This window comes from Pristiophorus japonicus, chromosome 13, assembly GCF_044704955.1.
Source record: "Pristiophorus japonicus isolate sPriJap1 chromosome 13, sPriJap1.hap1, whole genome shotgun sequence".
NCBI lineage: Eukaryota > Metazoa > Chordata > Chondrichthyes > Pristiophoridae > Pristiophorus > Pristiophorus japonicus.
This window is the reverse complement of record NC_091989.1, coordinates 6,188,617-6,209,364: the sequence shown is the minus strand read 5'-3', so window position 1 is coordinate 6,209,364 and position 20,748 is coordinate 6,188,617. Positions and strand designations below refer to the sequence as shown.

The window sequence follows — 20,748 nt, the reverse complement described above, 5'->3', positions numbered from 1 at the left end:
ACTCCCCTACTCTTTCATCGAAATAGTGGCCCTGGGATCTTTTACATCCACCTGAGAGAGCAGACGGGGGCCTCGGTTTGACGACTCATCTGAAATGCGGCACCTCCAACAGTGCAGCACTCCCTCAGCACTGCACTGGGAGTGTCAGCCGAGATTTCTGTGCTCAGGCGCCCGTTTTAGAAACTGCCTGATTCATTTCAACAACCGCAACAACAACTTTTATTTATATAGCGCCTTTAACGTAGTAAAACGTCTCAAGGTGCTTCATAGTAGTTTTACAAGATAAAACAAATAAATTTGACACTGAGCCACATAAGAAAAAATTACAGCAGATAACCAAAAGCTTAGTCAAAGAGGTCGGTTTTAAGGAGCGTCTTAAAGGAGGAAAGAGATGTAGAGAGGCGGAGAGGTTTAGGGAGGGAGTTCCAGAGCTTGGGGCCCAGGCAACAGAAGGCACGGCCACCGATGGTTGAGCGATTATAATAAATGATGTTCAAGAGGCCAGAATTTGAGGAACGCAGACATCTCAGGGGGGGGGGGTTGTGGGGTTGGAAGAGATTACAGAGATAGGGAGGGGGCGAGGCCAGGGAGGGATTTGAAAACAAGGATGAGAACATTTAGCAAGGATAAACAGAAAGGAAAAGGAGGTGGAGTGGCCTTGCTGGTTAAAGAGGAAATGAATGCAATAGTAAGAAAGGACATTAGCTTGGATGATGTGGAATCGGTATGGGTGGAGCTACGGAATACCAAGGGGCAGAAAACATGAGTGGGAGTTGTGTACAGACCACCAAACAGTAGTAGTAAGGTTGGGGACAGCATCAAACAAGAAATTAGGGATGCATGCAATAAAGGTGCAGCAGTTATCATGGGTGACTTTAATCTACATATTGATTGGGCTAACCAAACTGGTAGCAATGCGGTGGAGGAGGATTTCCTGGAGTGTATTAGGGATGGTTTTTGAGACCAATATGTCGAGGAACCAACTAGGGAGCTGGCCATCCTAGACTGGATGATGTGTAATGAGAAAGGGCTAATTAGCAATCTTGTTGTGCGAGGCCCCTTGGGGAAGAGTGACTATATGACATGGTAGAATTCTTTATTAAGATGGAGAGTGACACAGTTAATTCAGAAACTAGGGTCCTGAACTTAAGGAAAGGTAACTTCGATGGTTTGAGGCGTGAATTGACTAGAATAGACTGGCAAATGATACTTAAAGGGTTGACAGTGGATAGGCAATGGCAAACATTTAAAGATCACATGGATGAACTTCAACAATTGTACATCCCTGTCTGGAATAAAAATAAAACGGGGAAGGTGGCTCAACCGTGGCTAACAAGGGAAATTAAGGATGGTGTTAAATCCAAGGAAGAGGCATATAAATTGGCTAGAAAAAGCAACAAGCCTGACGACTGGGAGAAATTTAGAATTCAGCAGAGGAGGACAAAGGGTTTAATTAAGAGGGGGAAAATAGAGTACAAGAAGAAGCTTGCCGGGAACATAAAAACTGACTGCAAAAACTTCTATAGATATGTGAAGAGAAAAAGATTAGTGAAGACAAACGTAGGTCCCTTGCAGTCGGATTCAGGTGAATTTATAATGGGGAACAAAGAAATGGCAGACCAACTAAACAAATACTTCGGTTCTGTCTTCACGAAGGAAGACACAAATAACCTTCCAGAAGTACTAGGGGACCGAGGGTCTAGTGAGAAGGAGGAACTGAAGGATATCCTTATTAGGCGGGAAATTGTGTTGGGGAAATTGATGGGATTGAAGGCCAATAAATCCCTGGGGCCTGATAGTCTGCATTCTTAAAGAAGTGGCCCTAGAAATAGTGAATGCATTGGTGATCATTTTCCAACAGTCTATCAACTCTGGATCAGTTCCTATGGACTGGAGGGTAGCTAATGTTACACCACTTTTTAAAAAGGGAGGGAGAGAGAAAATGGGTAATTATAGACCGATTAGTCTGACATCAGTAGTGGGAAAAATGTTGGAATCAATTATTAAGGATGAAATAACAGCGCATTTGGAAAGCAGTGACAGGATCGGTCCAAGTCAGCATGGTTTCTGAAGGGGAAATCATGCTTGACAAATCTTCTGCAATTTTTTGAGGATGTAACTAGTAGAGTGGACAAGGGAGAACCAGTGGATGTGGTGTATTTGGACTTTCAAAAGGCTTTTGACAAGAGATTGGTGTGCAAAATCAAAGCACATGGTATTGGGGGCAATACACTGACGTGGATAGAGAACTGGTTGGCAGACAGGAAGCAGAGAGTCGGGATAAACGGGTCCTTTTCAGAATGGCACGCAGTGACTAATGGGGTGCCTCAGGGCTCAGTGCTGGGACCCCAGCTCCTTATAATATACATCAAGGATTTGGATGAAGGAATTGAGTGTAATATCTCCAAGTTTGCAGATGACACTAAACTGGGTGTCAGTGTGAGCTGTGAGGGGGATGCTAGGAGGCTGCAGGGTGACTTGGATAGGTTAGGTGAGTGGGCAAATGCATGGCAGATGCAGTATAATTGGATAAATGTGAGGTTATCCACTTTGGGGGCAAAAACACGAAGACAGAATATTATCTGAATGGCAGCAGATTAGGAAAAGGGCAGGTGCAACGAGACCTGGGTGTCATGGTTCATCAGTCATTGAAAGTTGGCATACAGGTACAGCAGGCGGTGAAGAAGGCAAATGGTATGTTGGCCTTCATAGCTTGGGGATTTGAGTATAGGAGCAGGGAGGTCTTACTGCAGTTGTACAGAGCCTTGGTGAGGAATATTGTGTTCAGTTTTGGTCTCCTAATCTGAGGAAGGACGTTCTTGCTATTGAGGGAGTGCAGCGAAGGTTCACCAGTCTGATTCCCGGGATGGCAGGACTGACATATGAGGTGAGACTGGATCAACTGGGCCTTTATACATTGGAATTTAGAAGGATGAGAGGGGATCTCATAGAAACATATAAAATTCTGACGGGACGGGACAGGTTAGATGCGGATAGAATGTTCCCGATGTTGGGGAAGTCCAGAACAAGGGGACACAGTCTTAGGATAAGGGGTAAGCCATTTAGGACTGAGATGAGGAGAAACTTCTTCACTCAGAGAGTTGCTAACCTGTGGAATTCCCTGCCGCAGAGAGTTGTTGATGCCAGTTCATTGGATATATTCAAGAGGGAGTTAGATATGGTCCTTACAGCTAAGGGGATCAAGGGGTATGGAGAGAAAGCAGAAAAGGGGTACTGAGGGAATGATCAGCCATGATCTTATTGAATGGTGGTGCAGGCTCGAAGGGCCGAATGGCCTACTCCTGCACCTATTTTCTATGTTTGTATGAAGCGTTGCTTAACCGGGTGCCAATGTAGGTCAGCGAGCACAGGGGTGATGGATGAGCGGGTCTTAGTGCGAGTTAGGACACGGGCAGTCGAGTTTTGGAATATCTCTCGTTTACCTAGGGTAGAATGTGGGAGGCTGGCCAGGAGTGAGTTGGAATAGTCACATCCAGAGGTGACAAAGACATTTCCATTGATATCGGCGATGGTGAATTGAAATTCTACCCTACCATGCTGTATGTTGACATGCTGTTTAGACACACAATATTTGTGGGGCCTGCTAAATCTTGCGCACAACGCATGCATAGGCTCCGAGCACCGCAAGCGATTCCAAGGCGCATGTGGATGTGCCCTGTAGGCTTTAGGCCTCAACTCCCCATTATGCAGGGCACCTGGGCCTGAAGCACAGCGAGGCTATGATGCTGAGGAGCAGGTTATTGTGCGTCAACCATGCAGCACTCCTTCAGTACCACACTGTATTGGTTCAAACATACCGGTACACTGCACAAAGTGAAACATTGGCCCTGAAATCCCGGCCTCCACGGGTCCGTACGGAGTGTGCACAGACCCGGGAAGGCACCGCAAAAGCCAGCTTTCGGCACGCAATGCGCATGCGCCGCAAATCGGCTTTTCCGATCTGTCAAGTTTCTGGCCTGACAGATCTCCCACATCTCAGGGAGAAGGACATTTCCATGGCAGAGATTGGGCTATTTGCCCATCTCATGCCCAGTGACTGTCCTTAAAACTCTGGCGCCTGGTAAAAGCAGGCGCATAGCCTACTTTTACCAGCGTAAGAGTTTAAAAACATATCAAAAACATAATGAAAATAAAATTTAAAAATACATATTTATGTTAAAAACTGTGCCCAATCAGGTAATTTTATTTTAAACCATAATTAAAACTTTTTTAAAAAATCGGCAAATATATTTTTCAAAAACATTTCTGTCAACTTTAATTTCTATAATGTATTTTATATGAGGTGTTTTTTAATGTTTTATATAGTGTTTGGGTGTTTGGGGGTGTTTCTCATTCATGGTAATAGGAGGTTCGGACTAACGAAACTCCTATTACTATGAATGAGAAAATACTTTACCGTGATTGGGCGTCCAGACCCACGTGACTCCTACTCCGTTGCACAAGAAGAGGAGGCCTCGAGTCCGGGATCTCTGGCGGGCATTCGACCAAAAGGTAACTGCGCATTTTTTCTCCTATTTTTAGTCAAACGCCCGCGGGAAGAAGAAAGTGGGATTTCTGCACCACTAAAGCAGTATATTAAAACATATATAAAGCTCTGCGTAAGACTTTTATCTAAACCTTCATAAGATTTTTCTTGCAGGATTTTACATTAGTACTAAATTGCTGCGTGTTCCTTTAGAAATTTTACTTGCATCCATTTTTTTTTACATTTATTCGTTCACTAGATGTGGGCGTCGCTGGCAAGGCCAGCATTTATTGCCCATCCCTAATTGCCCCTTGAGAAGGTGGTGGTGAGCCGCCTTCTTGAACCGCTGCAGTCCGTGTGGCGAAGGTGCTCCCACAGTGCTGACTTTGTCATAGTAGTTTGGTACAAACGAGGCCATTTCAGAGGGCAGTTAAAAGTCAACCACATTGCTGTGGGTCTGGAGTCACATATCGGCCAGACCGGGTAAGGGCGGCAGATTTCCTTCCCTAAAGGACGTTAGTGAACCCGATGGGTTTTTCCAACAAGCCGGTAGTTTCATGGTCACCATCACTGATACTAGCTTTTTAATTCCAGATTTATTGAATTAACTGAATTTAAATTCCCCAGCTGCCGTGGTGGGATCTGAACTCACATCGCTGGATCCTTCATCCAGGCCTCGGGAATACTAGCCCAGTAACATAACCACTGTGCTATCGTACACCAACATCCTCATTTGTTTAGGGGTCATAGCCTAACAACCCCCTGGTGTTTAAAACCGTTTTATCCTACACAGATTAGTGCATATCTGTCAATCCCTTCAGCAATGTTTGTTCTGCTTAGATCGAACTGGATGTATTACAGGGATTGTTCATAAAGCACAGTTTAAAGCCCATAGCGTATTCTCATTTTTCTTGCTTCCAAACAAAAATATTTGGTCTGTAAACACCCTGACCTGTTGACATCTCACTGAGCTTTGGTGTCATCGTGTCATTTGCACAAATGTGAAGCTGGGCAGGAATGTGCTGCTGTTGAGTGCCCTGGGTCTTATCAACGCTATGGGTGTTGGCTTGAAGATGTTGTCATTTTGGAAACAGCCTGGGCTCTTAAAGGCTGTGTGAGAGTCTAAGTGGTCATCGGTAGACACATCATATCCTTGAACAGTTTTATAATATAAGAAAAGACTCGCATTTATACAACGCCTTTCACGACCACCGGACGTCCCAAAGTGCTTTACAGCCAATGAAGTACTTTTTGAAGTACAGTCACTGTTGTAATGTGGGAAATAATGGCCCAGAAATCCCAGTTTCTTCTTCCCGCGGGTGTTTGACTAAAAATAGGACAGAAGATGCACACTTACCTTTTGGTCGAATGCTCACCAGAGATCCCAGAGCCGAGGCCTCCTCTTCTTGCGAAACGGAGCACGTCGCGTCGGGATGTGCGCAGGCCTGGAGCTGGAGTCACATGGCTCTGGGCAGCCAATCAGGTAAAGTATATTCTCGTTCATAATAATGGGAACTCCGTAAGTTGGAGATCCCATTATTATGAATGAGAAACAGCTCCCAAAACACTAATATGCAACAATAAAAGATAGAAAAAAATGCACAACATATTTTTATTAACAAATTGAAGTTATTTATATATTTAAAAAATATATATTTTTCCGATTTTTTAAAAAAGTTTTTTTAATTATGGTTTAAAATAAACTTACCGTAGTGGGGAAAGTTTTTAACAATAACATGTGTTTTTAAAATTTTACTTTAAAATGTTCTTGTGCGTTTTAAAACTCTTACGCCTGCAACAGCAGGCTGTGCGCCTGCTTTTATCAGGCGCAAGTTTTGAGGACATTTGCTGGGCAAGATATGGGTAAATCCCGCAATCTTGCCCATGCAAATGTCCTCGCTCCCGATATGCACGCGATCTGTCAAGCCAGAAACTTGACAGATCGGAAAAGCCTGTTTTCAGCTGGGTCCGTACGCACTCGGCACGCACTCCGCACAGACCCCGGGAGGCCGAGATTTCTGGGCCAATGTTATAACGAAATATATATATATATAAAGATATAAAAAGGCAAAATACTGCGGATGCTGAAAATCTGAACTAAGAACAGAAAATGCTGGAAATACTCCCAGTTCTGATGAAGGATCATTGACCTGAAACATTAACTCTGCTGCCTGACCCGCTGAGATTTCTAGCATTTTCTGTTTTTACTTATAATATATAATTGCTCTCATATTATCTTATTCAGCTCCTGTATATTACGGTAACTTAATATTTTAAAAGGTATCTATACAAAGACTGATGTCATATTCAGATGAAATGATAAAAATCAAATTAGGTGGACTGCATTTGAGACGAAGGCGTGCTGTCTTTGGAACGGATAAAGTCAGCCTGCGTTGGGGGAGGGAAGGCCATTCGAATACCATCACGATGGACTGTCTGTGGTTCTGTGTGGGATCAAGGACAACTTATTGATCAAGGACGACTAAACCAGTTTCACAATTTAAAATTTCCTTTCTGCAAATTCCTGTTGCTCACTAAAATGCTTTCAGAAGCAGATTGTATTGGTGTTGGTGATAGTACTGACAGCATTAGGCACAACAACTTTAAAAACTGTGAAGCATTTAAAGCTTTTTACACCGTGCCATGTTAAAGGGTGGATTCCACTGTGACATGATTCTCAACAACAGCTACTTCATCTGAGGCGAAACTTGTGCCTCGAGAATAAATATTTCAAACTCCTGCCTAAACGTTCAACAAACATGTGTAAGGAGTTTCTTTTATTAATAGAATTATTTATAAAGTTGCTTGAAGCATTGAAATTAGAAGGCTACAACAGATTAGGAATTGTCAGGTTCTTGACTCACTGTCAACATCTTAATCAGTTATTTATTTTGCCACCGTATGTGGTTCTCATTTATTAAGCAGACAAGATTACTTCAAATAAAATAAAAGGACTTGCATTTATATAGCGCCTTTCACGACCACCGGACGTCCCAAAGCGCTTTACAACCAATGAAGTTTTTTTCGAAGTGTAGTCACTGTTGTAATGTGGGAAACACAGCAGCCAACTTGCGCACAGCAAGCTCCCACAAACAGCAATGTGATAATGACCCAGATAATCTGTTTTAGTGACGTTGATTGAGGGATCAATATCGGCCCCAGGACACCGGGGATAACTCCCCTGCTCTTCTACAAAATAATGCCATGGGATCTTTCACATCCACTTGAGAGGGCAGACGGGCCCCTCGAGCCTGCTCCGCCAATCAATAAGATTATGGCTGATCTTCGACTTCATAGAAACATAGAAAATAGGTGCAGGAGTAGGCCATTCGGCCCTTCGAGCCTGCATCACCATTCAATAAGATCATGGCTGATCATTCATCTCAGTACCCCTTTCCTGCTTTCTCTCCATACCCCCTTGATCCCTTTAGCCGTAAGGGCCACAACTAACTCCCTCTTGAATATATCCAACAAACTGCCATCAACAACTCTCTGCGGCAGGGAATTCCACAGGTTCACAACTTCAACTCCACTCGATCCGCCCTATCTCCATATCCCTTGAAGAGTCTAAAATTCTATCGCTCTCAGCCTTGAATATAATCGACGACACGGTATCCACAGCCCTCTGGGGCAGAGAATTCCAGAGATTCACCACCCTCTGAGTGAAGAAATTCCTCCTCATCTCAGTCCTAAATGGCCGACCCCTTATCCTGAGACTGTGACCCCTGGTTCTAGACTCCCCAGCCCGGGGGGAAACATCCTCTCAGCATCTACCCTGTCAAGCCCCCTCAGAATCTTGTATGTTTCAATGAGTCACCTCTCATTCTTCTAAACTCCAGAGAGTATCGGCCCACTCTACTCAATCTCTCCTCATAGGACAACCCTCTCATCCCAGGAATCAATCTAGTTCCTTTGACATACAAACCATCCCAAGGCAATTTACATGTTTAGGAACACCACATTTAGTCAATCACAATTGAGAATCACCATGGGAGATGCACTAGTAAGATGCAATATTTTTTACTACAATTAAAAAGCATGGTTACTGATTAAAAAAAACATTCCTGTGATTCTTTAAGAATGCAAAACTTTAGTAAACGAAGTATAGTCTCTTCACTGGAATCAAAAGACCTTCAGCTTGAATGAAATAACCAGAAATAGTGGAAAGAATGTCATATTGAACCAATTTATTTTTAGTACACCTAAATGATACCCTGTTTTGAACGATTTTAATCCTTTCACATTCAATCAAGGAGGTTGCATTTCCATTAAAATGCATTAGTATTCATTAGATTTATGGCCGAGAATGTTAAAATGGGACAGTATGAATATCTGGCCTCCAACCAGTAATAATAATGTAGAAATTTTATTTTACCACCAAAATCCGCGGTGCCTAAATGCTCCACGGAGATGGCCAGCAGAGGGCGTGCTTACCCTGTGATCCTCTTGAATTTCCCAGTCGGCTGTGTAAATTTGGAGATGTTGTCCTTGAGAGCAATTGGAGAACTGGAAGAGACTGGAAAACATCTTCCGGTTCTCGATTGTGTCAGGAAAAATAGCATCCTGGAAATTAACACCGTGAGGAAGTATGTTATAATTGTCGTCCATCCTGCAAAAAATGTAAAATAGCAGTTTTTCAACATTAATATTATAACAGGGTTGAGATCCACAATTAATGTCCCAGAATATTCAGATCGCAATACAGGCTTCACCCTGTGATGAAATAGTAACGCAGCAAAGAATATTTTAAAATATAAACCTGAGGATAAAATAAGACACTACCTTCACGCAAGATTATTGTCTCATCGAAACATACAATATTCTCACAGGGCTTGACAGGGTAGATGCAGGGAGGGTGATTCCCCTGGGCTGGAATGTCTAGAACCAGGGGTCACAGTCTCAGGATAAGGGGGTCAGCCACTTCGGACGGAGCTGAGGAGAAATTTCTTCACTCAGAGGGTGGTGAATCTCTGGAATTCTCTGCCCCAGAGGGCTGTGGAGGCTCAGTCGTTGAGTATATTCATGACAGAGATCGATAAATTTTGGATATTAAGGGAATCAGGGGATATGGGGACAGGGCAGGAAAGTGGATCAGAAATGATCTTATTGAATGGCAGAGCAGGCTCGAGGGGCTGAATGGTCGACTCCTGCTCCTATTTCTTATGTAGATTAACAGCAAATTGCATTTATATAGCACCTTTAACACAGAACAACACTTCTCGGTCGGTGCTGCACAGAGGCGTCATCAAGAAAAGACAAACACAGAAAGTGTTCCCTCCCATGAAGAAAGAGCTAAATTAAAACCCCAAGTCTAAAGCTGAGACACTGCTGCTACCAGGGCACCAATCTCCACTGAAAAAACAATAACAAATTTAAATTTAAACTTAAAATAACTTAAAACACATTTTATAATTTTTCATTTCAACTTTTTTTTCATTTTCTAATAAAGCGGAATGGTTGAAAAAACTTTGATGAATGGCAGTGCCCAATGTCGATTAATGAGTGTAACCTTTTATGTACAAGATGGCATCTTTTTCCCACAATACAACAGTGACTACATTCCAAAATGACTTAATTGGCTGTAAAGCACTTTAAGACCGGTGGTTGTGAAAGGCGCTATAGAAATGCAAGTCTTTCTTTTTTTTTCGCTAACTGATTTGAGAGAGCGAGAGAGGGACTTCAGAAACACCAGTGACATAGCCACCAGAACCTGCAAAACATTGCATCAGTTGATCACCGGGAAATGGAATGGGAAATTTTGATATAGCAATTTATAATAAGAACATAAGAGATAGGAGCAGGAGCAGGCCATTTGGCTGAATATTGACAGAAAAGCACAATGAAAAATTGTGTTAGCTTGTAGTAATGTTGGAGCACAGAAATTGCACACCTTACACAAGATTTTTAATGTGTAGATATTTTCCACAAATTTACTGCTTAATATAGTCTGCTAGTTTTATTAAAGTCTGAGTTATATGATACCATAAGAAAGACCTGCATTTCTACAGCATCTTTCACGATCTCAGGATGTTCCAAAGCGCTTTACAGCCAATGCACTACATTACAACAATGACTACACTCCAAACATACTTCATTGGCTGTAAAACGCTTTGAGACGTCCGGTGGTCGTGATAGGCACTATATAAATGCAAGTCTTTCTTTTATTAATATGGAACATGCATTCAATGTTCCCTGTAAATAAGTCTCTTTCTTTCTTTCTTTCGTTCTTTCAGTGAAGTACTTTTGAAGCGTAGTCACTTATGTAATGGAGGAAATGCGGCAGCCAATTTGCGGACAGCAGGCTCCCACAAACAGTAATGTGATAATGACCAGGTAATGGATTTCTCCACTCCAGGACATGAGCACAAAAATCCAGGCTGACACTCCAGTGCAGTACTGAGGGAGTGCTGCACTGTCGGAGGTGCCGTCTTGCGGATGAGACGTTAAACCGAGGCCCTAGTGGATGAACTAGTTGGTTTATTAGCAAAGGTTTAACAATCACACTACACATTACCAGTTCGTCCACTAGGCTCACAACTGCATACCTCATCGTGGATCCCCGAACCCAACTGGCTGGGGTTTTATTGAGTCTTGTGAACATCACGTGACCTGGCTAAGCCATTCCCAACTCAATAGCTCTACAAACCTGTGAGCATACATTATAATCGTGAAAGGCATTATTTTAATTGCAAGTCTGTCTTTCTTTCTTTTCCAAGATCAGAAAATGACTACGAAACCTATTGGATTGTCATAAAAACCCAAGAGGTTCACTGATGTTCTCCAGGACAGAGAGTCTATTATTCTCACCAGGTCTCGGCTACATGTGGCTCCAGTCACATACGCATGGTTGATTCTTAATGCTCTCAGGGCAACCAAGGATGGGCAATAACAAGAACAAATATATATATATATATTATAAAAAAAGGCTATAAAACTAAGAATAACAAATGTCTGGCAATGAATGATTTTAAGGACGTAATTTGATCTTGTGCATCCACTTACTTTCATAAAATATTTGAGCATTGCTTTTTGCAGATTATGTTGACATCCAAGCCTTTTGATTGAATTACTGCTTTATAACTCATAGCCTGCCCGCTACGATCTTATCTAACATCTTGGATTCAGGATTGGGGCCAAGATAAGTCAGGCCTTGTCTGCTCTGCTCCTCCAGCATGTCAGTGTTTATTTTTTAAATCATAATGATGTCGGCAAGTTTCTGTGGAGCAAACACTAAACACGCAGATTAGGCATGTGCATCGCACAGTACAATACTATGACTGCACCGAATGCCTCAATCACAAGACAATCAGTAATGATTGGCAGACAGGAAGCAGAGAGTCGGGATAAACGGGTCCTTTTCAGAATGGCAGGCAGTGACTAGTGGGGTGCCGCAGGGCTCAGTGCTGGGACCCCAGCTATTTACAATATACATTAATGATTTGGATGAAGGAATTGAGTGTAATATCTCCGAGTTTGCAGATGACACTAAGCTGGGTGGCGGTGTGAGCTGTGAGGAGGACGCTAAAGGCTGCAGGGTGACTTGGACAGGTTAGGTGAGTGGGAAAACGAGTGGCAGATGCAGTACAATGTGGATAAATGTGAGGTTATCCACTTTGGTGGCAAAAACACGAAGGCAGAATATTATCTGAATGGCGGCAGATTAGGAAAAGCGGAGGTGCAACGAGACCTGGGTGTCATGGTTCATCAGTCATTGAAAGTTGGCATGCAGGTACAGCAGGCGGTGAAAAAGGCAAATGGTATGTTGGCCTTCATAGCTAGGGGATTTGAATATAGAAGCATGGAGGTCTTACTGCAGTTGTACAGGGCCTTAGTGAGGCCTCACCTGGAATATTGTGTTCAGTTTTGGTCTCCTAATCTGAGGAAGGACATTCTTGCTATTGAGGGAGTGCAGCGAAGGTTCACCAGACTGATTCCCGGGATGGCAGGACTGACATATGAGGAGAGACTGGATCGACTGGGCCTGTATTCACTGGGGTTTAGAAGGATGAGAGGGGATCTCATAGAAACATATAAAATTCTGACGGGACTGGACAGGTTGGATGCAGGAAGAATGTTCTCGATGTTGGGGAAGTCCAGAACCAGGGGACATAGTCTAAGGATAAGGGGTAAGCCATTTAGGACTGAGATGAGGAGAAACTTCTTCACTCAGAGAGTTGTTAACCTGTGGATTTTCCTACCACAGAAAGTTGTTGAGGCCAGTTCATTGGATATATTCAAGAGGGAGTTAGATATGGCCCTTACGGCTAAAGGGATCAAGGGGTATGGAGAGAAAGCAGGAAAGGGGTACTGAGGTGAATGATCAGCCATGATCTTATTGAATGGCGATGCAGGCTCGAAGGGCCGAATGGCCTACTCCTGCACCTATTTTCTATGTTTCTATGATAGATTCTGATATAACGCAGTTTGTTATAGGTATAAAGTGTATGTGCTACTTATTTGTTTATAAAAGTATTAAAGAAACAATCTGTGCTTTGTCACTAATAACAAAGATTAAGGGGGCAAAATTTCCCCGCACCCCGTTTGGGGACGCACAATTCGAAATATGTGACCATTTATCGCCCGGTGCAAAGTATCGGGAAGTAACTGGGAATTCGGTTCTATGACTGTGAAAAATGTCCGGGGCGCTAGCGGACGTGGTCTGCGGGTTGATGTGAATCAGCGCCGCGCTGACCACGAGCGCGATGCTGATGACGTCTCAGACGCACCGCGTAGCGCTGACACATCACAACGTCACTCCCCTTCAATTAAAGGGGAGGGCCACTGCGCGCTCTGCAGTCACGTTGGCAGCCGCCACGGGGCCACCAGGGACGCCCGCGACCAGGCCGACAGCCTGGCACCCACAACGGAGTGCCGCCATTGTCAGGCCAACAGACAGAAAAATATGGCGGCCCACGGTGTAAACATCCTCCCCTTTAAGGGGGAGCCCCCGGCAGCAAATGTCCGCAACCCGCGAATCTGGCGGTGACACCAGCCGGCGCCATCCTCGCTGCCTGCGGGGCAATTTCCCCCGTGGGGCACAAAGGGGTCAGTGTGGAGCGGCGAGGGGTTGGTGCGCACGCCGATGACGTCATCACCGTGCGTGGGCCAAGTGCACAAATCGCGGGGCGTGGCGCTAACGGCACATCGCCCCTCCAAACCCCCGGGGCAATTTCCCCGGTGGCGCTATCGACCCCTCCCCCGGGCGATAACCTTATTACGCCCTATTAGCGCCCTCCAGAGGTGCTAATGGGGCTATAAAAAAAGGGCAATTTCGCCCCCAGAGAGTTGTGGTGAACGGTTGTTTTTCAGACCGGAGGGAGGTATACAGTGGTGTTCCCTAGGGTTTAGTATTAGGACCTCTGATCTTTTTGATATATATTAATGACTTGGACTTGAGTATACAGGGTATAATTTCAAAGTCTACAGAAGACATGAAACTCAGAAATGGGGTAAACAGTGAGGAGGATAGTGATAATAGACTTCAGGAGGACATCGACAGGCTGGTGAAATGGGCGGACACGGGGCAGATGAAATTTGGCGCAGAGAAGTGTGAAGTGATACATTTTGATAGGAAGTATGAGAAGAGGCAATATAAACTAAATGGTACAATTTTAAAAAGGTGCAGGAACAGAGAGACCTGGGGGTGTATGTACACATGTAGTTTTGGGGAAGGAAGCTGGGCAGATGGACGGGGTATCAGTGGGAGAGCACATGGGTGCCAGTGACCATAATTCAGTCAGATTCAAGGTAGTTATGGATAAGGACAAGGATAGACCAGGAATAAAAGTCCCAAATTGGAGAAAAGCTAACTTTGCTAAGTTGAGAGGTGATTTAGCCACAGTAGACTGGAGACTGCTACTTCTAGGTAAATCAGTGTCGAAACAGTGGGAGGCATTCAAGGAGGAGATCCGGAGGGCTCAGGCCAAACGTGTACCCTTAAAGAAAAAGGGTGGGAATAATAATTCTAGAGCCCCCTGAATGTCTAGGGACCTACAGGGGATTATAAAGAAAAAAAGGGAAGCTTATGCCATATACCAATGGCTAAATACTGTAGAATCTCTGGAGGAATATAGAAAGTTCAGAGGTGAAATTAAAAGGGATATTAGGAATGTTAAGAGAGAGCATGAAAAATTCTTGGCCAGTAAAATCAAGGAAAACCCAAAGATGTTCTATAAATATATTAAGAGCAAGAGGATAACTAAAGAAAGGGTAGGGCCTATTAGAGACCATGAGGGTAATCTGTGTGTGGAGGCAGAAGATGTGGGTATGCTTCTTAATGAATACTTTGCATCTGTTTTCACAATGGAAAGGGGCAATGCAGATACTGCTTTCAAGGAGGAGTGTGAAACTCTGGATGAAATAAACATAGTGAGAGAGGAGGTATTATGGGGTTTAGCAGCTTTGAAAGTAGATAAGTCCCCAGGCCCGGATGAAATGCATTCCAGGCTGTTGAGCGAAGCAAAAGAGGAAATAACAGAGGCTTTTTCCAGTCCTCTTTGGATTCAGGCATGATGGACTGCTAATGTGGTGCCCTTGTTTAAGAAGGGAGAAAGGGATAAGCCGAGTAATTACAGGTCTGTCAGCCTAACCTCAGTGGTGGGAAAATTATTAGAAAAAGTCCTGAAGGACAGGATAAACCTACATTTAGAAAGGCAAGGATTAATTAGGGACAGTCAGCACAGATTTGTTAAGGGAAGATCGTGTTTGACTAACCTGATTGAATTTTTCGAGGAGGTAACCAGGAGGGTTGATGAGGGTAGTGCGTACGATGTAGTATATATGGACTTTAGCAAAGCTTTTGATAAGGTCCCATATGGCAGACTGGTCATGAAGGTAAAAGCCCATGGGATCCAGGGCAAAGTGGCAAGTTGGATCTAAAATTGGCTTAGAGATAGGAAGCAAAGGGTAATGATTGATGGATATTTTTGTGACTGGAAGGATGTTTTCAGTGGGGTTCTGCAGGGCTCAGTACTGGGTCCCTTGCTTTTTGTGGTATAGATCAACGATCTAGATATGAATATAGGGAGTATGATTAAGAAGTTTGCAGATGACACTAAAATTGGCTGTGTGGTTGATAATGAAGAGGAAAGTCATGGACTGCAGGAGGCTATCAATCTACTGGTCAGGTGGGCAGAGCAGTGGCAAATGGAATCTAATTCGGAGAAGTGTGAGGTGATGCACTTGGGGAGGGCGAATAAGGAAAGGGTATACACATTAAACGGTAGACCACTTAGAAGTGTAGATGAGCAAAGGAACCTTGCAGTGCTTGTCCACAGATCCCTGAAAGTAGCAGGCCAGGTGGATAAGGTGGTTAAGAAGGCATACGGAATGCTTGCCTTTATTAGCCGAGGCATAGAATACAAGAGCAGGGAGGTTATGCTTAAATTGTATAATACACTAGTTAGGCCACAGCTGGAATATTGTGTGCAGTTCTGGTCACTGTATTAGAAGAAGGACGTTATTGCACTGGAGAGAGTGCAGAGGAGATTTACGAGGATGCTGCCTGGAATGGAGAATCTTAGCTATGAGGACAGATTGGATAGGTTGGGTTTTGGTTCTCCTTGGAAAAGAGGAGGCTGAGGGGTGACCTCATTGAGGTGTTTAAAATTTTGAGGGGCCTGGATATAGTGGACAACAAGGGCCTATTTCCCTTGGTGGAAGGGTCAATTATGAGGGGGTTGGTGGAAGGTTTAGAGGGGATTTGAGGGGAAGTTTCTTCACGCAGAGGGTTGTGGGGGTCTGGAACTCGCTGCCTGGAAAGGTGGTAGAGGCAGAAACCCTCACCACATTTAAAAGGTGCTTGGATGTGCACTTGAAGTGCTGTAACCTGCATGGTTATGGACCTAGAGTTGGTAAGTGGGATTAGACTGGATAATCTCTTGTTGGTTGGCGCAGATACAATGGTAAGTACTTCATGGAATCTATTATGGCCAGAGTGATCTCCTGGACAAGTTTTGATTGTCTGGATGGGTCAGAGAGGAATTTTCCTGAATTTTTCCCCCAATTGGCCTGGAGTTTTATCTGTTTTTTTGCCTCTTTGAGATCGCATGGCTCCGGGTTGAGTGTAAAATGTTGCGATACATGGGGTGTCGCGGTTGTGTGGGGCGGACTGGTTGGGCCGGATGCTCTTTACCTGTCCGCCATTGTTCATAGGTTTATATGTAACCTTCAGCGCTGCTGACCGAGGGCCTTGTGGCTCTTTGTCGGCCGGCGTAGACACGATGGGCCAAAATGGCCTCCTTCTGCGCTGTAAATTTCTATGTTTCTATGTCTATGAAGGTGACAGGACAAGTTGAGAAGGCTGATAAAAAAAGCATACGGGATCCTGGGTGTTATTAATAGAGGCATAGAGTACTAAAGCAAGGAGGTTATGCGAAACCTTTATAAAACAGTGGTCAGGCTTCAACTGGAGTATTGTGTCCAATTCTGGGCACCACACTTTAGGAAGGATGTGAAGGCTTTAGAGAGAGAGCAGAAAAGATTGACGAGAATGGTTCCAGGGATGAGGGACTTCAGTTCCGTGGATAGACTGGAGAAGCTGGGGTTGTTTTCCTCGGAGCAGAGAAGGTTGAGAGGCGATTTGATCGAGGTGTTCACAATCATGAGGGGTCTGGACAAAGTAGATCGAGAGAAACTGTTCCCATTGGTGGAAGGGTCGAGAACTAGAGGACACAGATTTAAGGTGATTATCAAAAGAACCAGAGGCGACATGAGGTAAACAAATTACGCAGCGAGTTGTTGTGATCTGGAACGCGCTGCCTGAAGGGGCGATGGAAGCAGATTCAATAGTAACATTCACAAGTGAATTAGAAATACTTGAAGGGAAAATGTGCAGGGCTTATGGGGAAAGAGCAGGGACGTGGGACTAATTGGATCGCTCTACCACAGAGCCGGCACAGGCACGATGGGCCGAATGGCCTCCTTCTGTGCTGTAATTCTATGATTCTCTAAAAGGTCTCCCCAAAAGGCAAGCAGGTGATTTGTTTGGTGGTGCATCTCTTTGAAAGGCAGGATTGGTAACCACTCATATACATGAGAATATTTTAACGAGATTACACTGACTTTTACTGTAACAAATCACCATGCAACCCCAGGTCTCTCCATTCCTGCACTTCCTTTGAAATTGCAATTGGATCTTCATCATTTTTTTTTAAATGGAGAAGTCTGAAATAAAAACAGTAAATTCTGGCATACACAGCAAAACAGTCAGCATCTGTTAAGAGATAAGACAAGTTAAGGTTTGGGGTGCATACCCTTCATCAAAACTGAAAACCAAAAGATAAGCAACCTTTTTAAATAAGATTAGATTGGAGCAGAGATTTAAAGTAATTGATTGGATGAGAGGGGAGTTGAGGAGATCTTTTTTCACCCAGAGGGTGGTGGGTGTCTGGAACTCATTGCCTAAAAGGATGGTACAGGCAGAAACCCTCATCGCATTTAAAAAGTACTTGGATGTGCACTTGCAACCTACAGGGCTACGGACCAAGAGCTGGAAAGTGGAATTAGGCTGGGTAGCTCTTTTTCAGCCGGCAGAGTCACAATGGGCCAAGTGGCCTCCTTCCGTGCTGTAAATCTCCATGATTCTATGAAAAGAGAAACACATACTGAATTGCATCTGCCTGTTTCAGCCTCTACTTAAGTTTTTAAAATAGGGCTTGCAGGACACATTGTTGGCAACAGCTAAAGTTTAAAGGGGCATATTTGTTTTTTTAACATCTTGATATTAACATATCATCTTTAAAAAATCTGTACATAGGATTACACAGGATATACAGCACAGAAACAGACCATTCGGCCCAACCAGTCCATGCGGCGTTTATGCTCCACTCGAGTCTCCTCCAGTCTTTCCTCATCTAAATCTATCAGCATAACCCTCTATTCCCTTCTCCCCCATTGGCTTGTCCAGCCTCCCCTTAAATTCATCGATACTATTCGCCTCAACCACTCCCTGTGGCAGCGAGTTCCACATTCTCACCACTCTCTGGGTAAAGAAGTTTCTCCTGAATTCCCCATTGGATTTCTTGGTGACGATCTTATATTGATGGCCTCTAGTTATGGTCTTCCCCACAAGTGGAAACATTCTCTCTGTATCCACTCTATCAAAACCTTTCATCATTTTAAAGACCTCTATTAGGTCACCCCTCAGCCTTCTTTTTTCAAGAGAAAAGAGACCCAGCCTGTTCATCCTTTCCTGATATGTATACCCTCGCATTTCTGGTATCATCCTTGTAAATCTTCTCTGCACCCTCTTCAGTGCCTCTATATCCTTTTTATAATATGACCAAAACTGTACGCAGTGCTCTCAGTGTGGTCTAACCAAGATTCGATACAGGTTTAGCATAACTTCCCTACTTTTCAATTCTATACCTCTAGAAATAAACCCTAGTGCTTGTTTGCTTTTTTTAATGACCTTGTTAACCTATGTGGCTACTTTTAGAGATTTTTGTATTTGTACTCCGAGATCCTCTACCTAGACTCGCACCCTCCAAATAATAAGTGACCTCCCTATTCTTCCTACCAAAATGTAATATCTTTACACTATTCAAGTCTGGCACTAGATTGTGTTAAGAACATAGGAAATAGGAGCAGGATTGGGCCATACGGCCCCTTGAGCCTGCTCCACCATTCAATAAGATCATCAACCTCAACTCCACCTTCCCGCCCGATCTCCATATCCTTTAGACTCCAAAAATCTATCTCAGCCTTGAATATATTCAGGGACCCAACCTCCACAGTCCTCTGAGGCTGAGAATTCCAAAGATTCACAACCCCCCGAGTGAAGAAATTCCTCGTCTCAGTCCTAAATGGCCGACCCCTTATCCTGAGACTGTGACCCCTGGTTCTACACTCCCCAGCCAGGGGAAACATCCTCTCAGCATCTACCCTGTCAATCCCCCTCAGAATCTTGTATGTTTCAAGAAGATCACCTCTCATTCTTTTAAACTCCACAGAGTGTCAAGAGGGATAGTTGAAGACCTGAACCGTTTCAGATTATTAAAAAAATATACAAATGCACTTTCAGACAAGGAACATTTCTGTTGCTGCTTGTGTTTAGCTGTGTGTGCGTTTATGTGTGTGAGTGTATGTGTGTGTGTATGTGTGTGCATGTATGTGTGTGTATGTGTGTATGTGTGTATATGTGTGTTTGTATGTATGTGTGTGTGTATATGTGTATATGTATGTGTGTGTGCGTGTATATGTGTGTGTGTGTGTATGTATGTGTGTGTATGTGTATGTATGTGTGTGTATATGTGTGTATATGTGTGTATGTATGTGTGTGTATATGTGTGTATGTATGTGTGTGTATATGTGTATGTATGTGTATATGTATGTGTGTGGTATTTACCTGAGGAAGAAGAAGTAGCTATTATTTTCCATGACGGTGTGGGACTGACAGGAGAAGTAGCCCAGGGCAGTGAGGTTAAGACGAGATCCGCAGGGCAGTTCCAGCATGCTGCCCCACGCCTGATCGCACAACAGCTCGATCTCCGCCGAGTAGAACAGGCTGCTCTCGTACTGCCAGGGCAGGTAGTTATAAACGCTGTACATGTCCTGGTGGATGGCCAGCACTCTGGCAAACACTATTATCTCGGCCAGTTCCGCCCTGCAGCCTTCACTCAGGGGTCTCCAGTCGGTGGGGAACTGACATGCTAAAGCTGGGGTGAATGTATAAACTGTAACAATCAGTATTATCACCGGTAAAAAGATCATGCTGTCGTCACTGGTTACAGAATTGCAAATTTGTTGTTGGATAGAAAGTTCTGTTACCCCCTCTACTCAACTTTGGTGTTTGTTGTCTAACTTTTTCCCCTCCTTCCTCCAAAAAAAAGGAATAAATGAAATGCCACAGCGATCCGAGAATTTGCTTGGAGTAAGTGACTCTGGAATTCAGCAGCGCTGGTCAACAAACTCCATTCCCATCTGCCACCGAAAACATACACAGTCGCATTGTAAAAAAAAACCTGAATGAAGCTGAGACTTGGAGGAGAGGGCCAATTGTAGCTCAGCCCGCCGGAACCAATCAGCTCCCCCTTGAGCTGGGTGAGAACCAATCACAGCTTTCCACTGAGGAGAACCAATCGGTGGTTTCTGGGAATTGTTAACCCTTTCCCAGCAAAGCTCCTCCCCTGGGAATACATAGATTTATTTTTTTTTAAGGGACATTGTCATCTTGAGTAACGTGCCTTCCGAAGAAATGTTGTCAGCTTATGTGGAAAGAAGGGTGCACACTGCTATGATGTGAGCACAAATCATAATTCAAC

General features: G+C 43.9%; 1 protein-coding gene across 1 annotated transcript in view; it reads right to left on the bottom strand.

The window, feature by feature from the left end:
• ccdc3a (coiled-coil domain containing 3a) overlaps positions 1 to 20,416 on the bottom strand; it is a 93,820-nt gene extending 73,404 nt beyond the window's left edge. The window contains exons 1-2 of the mRNA XM_070896560.1: positions 19,833 to 20,416; positions 8,921 to 9,095 (exon numbers count right to left, since the gene is read on the bottom strand). Of these exons, the coding sequence (XP_070752661.1) occupies positions 8,921 to 9,095; positions 19,833 to 20,197 (540 nt within the window). The 5' untranslated portion in view covers positions 20,198 to 20,416. The remainder of the gene's footprint in view (positions 1 to 8,920; positions 9,096 to 19,832) is intronic.
• Positions 20,417 to 20,748: the final 332 nt, after the last annotated feature.